We start from the raw sequence: 4,928 nt of genomic DNA, 5'->3' as shown, positions 1-4,928 counted from the left end.
TATATATATATATACATACATACACACATACACACACACACACATTCCCACAGTGTTGGAACACACACTTGTTTGATGCGGACAGGCCCTTATCGACACACTGCTGGCCCACTCCCCATCTCCTCTCTGTTTGGTGGCAGCAGACGCCGCTCCAGTCCAATAAAAACCAGTCTGACTACTTAGTGCTGGATGCCCAACTGTCACAGCCCTAGACCAGAGGAAACGCTTCCAGCTCTCGAGCGTCTCTGTCCAATCTCTTTGTTCCGCTTCCATTACGCTGTGCTCGGAGCCCAACCATCGTAACCGGCTGCCCACAGTGGCGTCCGGGCCCAACCACGATGCACACATTTACACGCACGCACACACACGCACACTTGTGCGTGCACAAGCGGATTCTGGCAGGCAAAATGCAGTTGAGTCACACTTAGTCTCCTCGATGTGTTTTGGTGCCAGCTCAGGCACTATGGAGCATTTGTGTGTGTGTGCGTTTGTCCGGCACAGGAACACACTCACTTCCTCCTTTCCCTAATTTCTCTCCCACAGGAACTGTAAAAGGGAAGGCCTGTTTGCATATGTGTCTGCTCTGACTCGCGCGTTTGGTCTCGTATTGCTTGGGTTGTTGCCACACATGTATCCATACACTCGCACGCACACACACGCGCACACTAAACCCCGCTCTCCCTCTTGTGTTGGCTGTCTCTCTTCAGGAGGTGGTGCTGTACTGTCTGGAGAACAGAGTATGCGAGGTGAACCACCGAGACTACGCCGGGTACTGCGCTCTCCACGAGGCGTGTGCCCGCGGCTGGCTCAGCATCGTTCAGCACCTGCTGGATTACGGGGCCGACATCAATTGCAGCGCGCAGGACGGCACCAGGTAAACGGACGCCTCCTTTCGTATGCACAAACGCAAAACACAAAAAAAACGCCGCACAAATCGCCTGCTGGCATAAACACGGCTAATGTGCACAGCGCAAACACTGATTTTTTTCCTGCATGTTCTAACAGGGCAAGCGTCACTTGAGATTGCTCATAGCAAAACAATTCTGGGATTGCTTTTCTATTTGCTAGACAAGAGCAGTGATTTGAGAGATTAGCTGCGGTTTTAAATGAGAAAGGCTAGTGCTTTCATCGCTGTGTTATTAAAAACGTACAGCAGGGTTTCTGTTCTGGGAAACCGGTCTTAACGGTGCATTGTGCAGCTGCTCATATTAAACCACTACCAGATTTGTGACATTCGTGTTGCAGTTGTATAGGTGAGGCCTTTGCGAATAAGAAAGGCTGTAGAGACTATAAATTACATTTCACTTTGTGCACATGGAGCTATATTGGCGACGTGCAGGTGGAGCGACGTCTGCCTTGCTACAGGAGACAAAGTGGTTTATGTGGGCAAATTTGAGAAACTTTACCTGTGACAATACTGCTGAAATAACCTAGAAGCTATCAGTTTTCACAGTATCACGATTACTTTGACAGTTATATGTTTTTGATGCTACACAAAGCATCTATAAACTACATCGAGACAAAAATGCTAATTTTTGCCCATACAAATGTTGCCAGTGCCTGGTTGTCGTTAACGTGTACATCTGTGTGCGTCTAGGCCGATCCACGACGCTGTGGAGAACGACCACCTGGACGTAGTGCGAGTCCTGCTATCCTACGGCGCTGACCCCACCCTGGCCACATATTCTGGCCGTGGCCTGCTGAAGATGACTCACAGTGACAGCATGGAGCGCTTCCTCACTGGTGAGTTCCCAATCCGGACACCGTTCAGCCGGGGATTTAGGAATACTGACGTCATTTAGCTTCACCCTCCCCCCTGTTGGAAACTCTCAAAGACTAGACTATCTGTGCCATTTGAGAACACGCATAACTATTCAGGGCACCTTCAGATTCTGAACCTGGATTGGACTAGTTTGATGAGATAATTTCCTGGCTACAATATACAAAAAAGCGAGGAAGGGAGCATTGGAGGACTCCTGTTTAAGTCAGAAATAATGTTCCATAATTATCCATGATTTAGGACAATAAAGATCCAAGTACTCAGAAGCAGCACCATGCATTTTAATGAGGCTGGTTTTGTCAAGTTTGAAAAACAGAAAAAAGCACATTATTAGTGGAAGTTACACATTAAAATCGGTAAATGTCACCGTAGCTCACAAAAAAAATACAGAGAATATAATCTCGTATTTTGGGGGGGAATCTGAGAGTCTGATTGAAATGTCTTACAGTGTACAATATACTAATAGAACTATTTTGCAACGAGTGCAGTCACTCCCTCGTGCGGACAAAGTGGAATGCAAGAGCCAGGAAATTAGATTTTAACTGTGCATTTGACCATAAACAAGGTGAATTAAAAATGGAGATTAAAGGGTTTCCAGACAGCAGATGCACCAGAGAGTTGATACCGAGGTGGGGGCGAGGGTAAACTGTTGAAAAGATTGGTTCCCTGCAACCTTGTTTTCCCCAATGCTCATTGGCTCGTTCCCTGTTTGCCTTTCCTCCAAAGCTCTGACCTTTGTGCAACCTGTAGTTGCTACAGGGTCCCTCTCTCTGTAAATCCTCACCCTCCACCTCCCAACCTGGGCTACAAGACGTGTCTGTCTCTGTCATCCTGTTTCCCCTCTGGCTCCCCCCCCTCGCTCCTCCTCCCTCCCTCGACCACCTGTTAGACGGGGAGCCTCAGCCCGCCTGGTTGCGTGCTGCTGCCTCTGAGCTCCTCTATCTGGTTACTTAGCAACGCCAACTGTGTTTGCTCAGTGTATGTGCAGGAAATGGGCTTCGCTCTGGCTGGAGACTCTGCTTTTGTATGCGTGCGTGCGAGCGCCTGAGTGAGTAAGTGTGTGTTTGTGTGTGTGTCTTTTCACAAGGCCGCCACGCTCGACTCTGACGCGCTCTGTATTCGTGGACCGAGGGGGGGGGGGTCTCATCTGAATGTTTTTGCAGCAGAGTTTGAGGAGGAAATGAACGCGCACACACAGGCGCACGCTCCCTCAGCAACCAGCCCCTTAATATTACATGAACATCCAGTTAAACCCGATTATCTGAGAACGCGGCATGGGGCTTTAGCGAGAAGACACGAGACGCAGGGGGATACGAGCAGGTGTGAGTGGACGCACGGCAGCAAAAGGGCGAGCGAGCAGGTTGAGCGCAAAAAGGGAGATTTATAGGCGGACGGCTGGGGGGGAAGGTGGCGTTGAATTTTGAAAAGAGCGTGGCCGGATGGATCGATGGCTGCCGGATTGAAAGAGCAGGGGAGCGTGGGGGAAGATCGAGCACCGGAGGGGAAAAAAAATGCGCGAGCGATTGCCGCCCTCCCTCCACCTGGTCCCACTCATCTGGAGGCCGTTAATCCCTCCAAACACACGCCAGACGCCCCACGCCTCAGCACTGGCACAAAGCCCAGCTCTCACTCTGCGAATGTGTGTGCGAGCGTGCTGAATACACACTTTGCTCTCGCTGTGTGTGCTTATCCAGCTCCCTCTGCTTGTTTGTCTCCAGCCCTCTCGCTCTATATGTGTGCGTGCGTGCGTGCGTGTGTGTGTGTGTGTGTGGACTCAGCGAATGTGTGTGGTTCTTGTTTGATTCCTGGCAGCTCCGCTCTGAGCCGAGCCAGCTCTAACCCAGCGGAGACAGTCGCTCTCCTCCCCCGTGGTACAGCCGCTGGCCCCTGACCACCCCCCAAAACACATTTGCTCTGTTTGTTTCTCTTTTCTCTCTCTCGACACCACCCCTCCTCCTCTCCCTCTTCCATTTTACTGCGCTCTTTATCCATTTTCCCGCTGTAGTCTTAAAGGGCAGTCGCGTCGGCCTCGTTGTCTGTCCCCAAGGCCCCGGCTCTTGAATAACAGGCTCCTCTCCTCTCTTCTCTCCATAGATTATTTTTCCGACCTTCAGGTCCGCGCGGATGACGACCCGGGGCTTTATTGGGAGTTCTACGGCAGCGCCGTGTGTGGTGAGTACTGCCGCGCATTTGTTTTTCGCGCTGACGAGGCCCTTTTTCAAACATCTTCCAATGTCTTCCAATGTCCTTCACGATGATGGAGACGCTCCCTCAGAATTATTCATGTTGTTCCTTTGTGTTTCTTGCGCCTCAGAGTTGAGCGAGGAGGGAGGTGTCTATGACATCCTGGCCGACCCCCCGGGCCCGGAGGACGAGGACGAGGACGATAAAAGAGAGGTGTTCGAGTTCGAGTTCTCTGACCGACCTCTGCTGCCGTGCTACAACATCCAGGTGTCCCTCTCTCAGGGGTGAGCTTTGATCACAGGAGCAGACTCACATTTATAAAAAAAATAAGAAAATTGCGTCTCTGTCGGCCCGATCATTTCTAAACATTGCCCCCCCCCCCCCCTTCTTTCAGGCCAAGAAACTGGCTGCTCCTGTCCGACGTGCTGCGCCGGCTCCGGATGTCGGGTCGCGGCTTCCGACAGGCCTTCCCCCACATGGAGGTGGTGACGGTGGCCGAGGCGGAGTTCTACCGACAGGCCTCCCTGTCGCAGCTCTTCTCCTGCCCGGAGGAGCTGGAGGGCTTCCACGCGGACAGCAAGGACCTGCTGGACCTGGTGGAGGACAGCGCCGAGCTGGCCGCCCTCCTGGGCTCCACGCTGGAGTGTCTGGACGACCGCTGGGACCGCCCAGCGGCCAGACTGAAGGACAAAATCAAGGCCATCCACAAGGTGGGCTCTTCCTGACCCCCACGGAGCTACCGAACCGCGATCCGTACCGACTGCAGTTTGCTTTAGAACCAACCAGAGGTCACGATGACACGCCTTAGCCGGACCCACGCGTCGGCCCTGCTCTGGACCAGCACTGTACAGATGGACTGACCGGCGGGCTGATCGGGCTGCTGAAACGTTTCTCTCCGTTAACCGAGGATCAATACATTAGTGACTCAATAGACTTGATAATGGTCTTATTTTTATAAATTAAT

At 52.0% G+C, this 4,928-nt stretch overlaps 1 protein-coding gene across 2 annotated transcripts in view; it reads left to right on the top strand.

Moving 5' to 3' along the window:
* Window positions 1-4,922, top strand: part of bcor (BCL6 corepressor) — a 32,641-nt gene extending 27,719 nt beyond the window's left edge. For both annotated transcript variants that reach the window (XM_031870102.1, XM_031870101.1), the window contains 5 exons: window positions 708-874; window positions 1,598-1,743; window positions 3,875-3,952; window positions 4,095-4,248; window positions 4,359-4,922. In XM_031870102.1, coding sequence (XP_031725962.1) covers window positions 708-874; window positions 1,598-1,743; window positions 3,875-3,952; window positions 4,095-4,248; window positions 4,359-4,689 — 876 coding nt within the window. In that variant the 3' untranslated portion in view covers window positions 4,690-4,922. The remainder of the gene's footprint in view (window positions 1-707; window positions 875-1,597; window positions 1,744-3,874; window positions 3,953-4,094; window positions 4,249-4,358) is intronic.
* Window positions 4,923-4,928: the final 6 nt, after the last annotated feature.

This window comes from Anarrhichthys ocellatus, unplaced genomic scaffold (genome assembly GCF_004355925.1).
Source record: "Anarrhichthys ocellatus isolate YVR2014 unplaced genomic scaffold, GSC_Weel_1.0 scaffold51, whole genome shotgun sequence".
Classification (NCBI taxonomy): domain Eukaryota; kingdom Metazoa; phylum Chordata; class Actinopteri; order Perciformes; family Anarhichadidae; genus Anarrhichthys; species Anarrhichthys ocellatus.
Note: the sequence above shows the minus strand (reverse complement) of the source record. Positions and strands in the feature narration are given on the sequence as shown.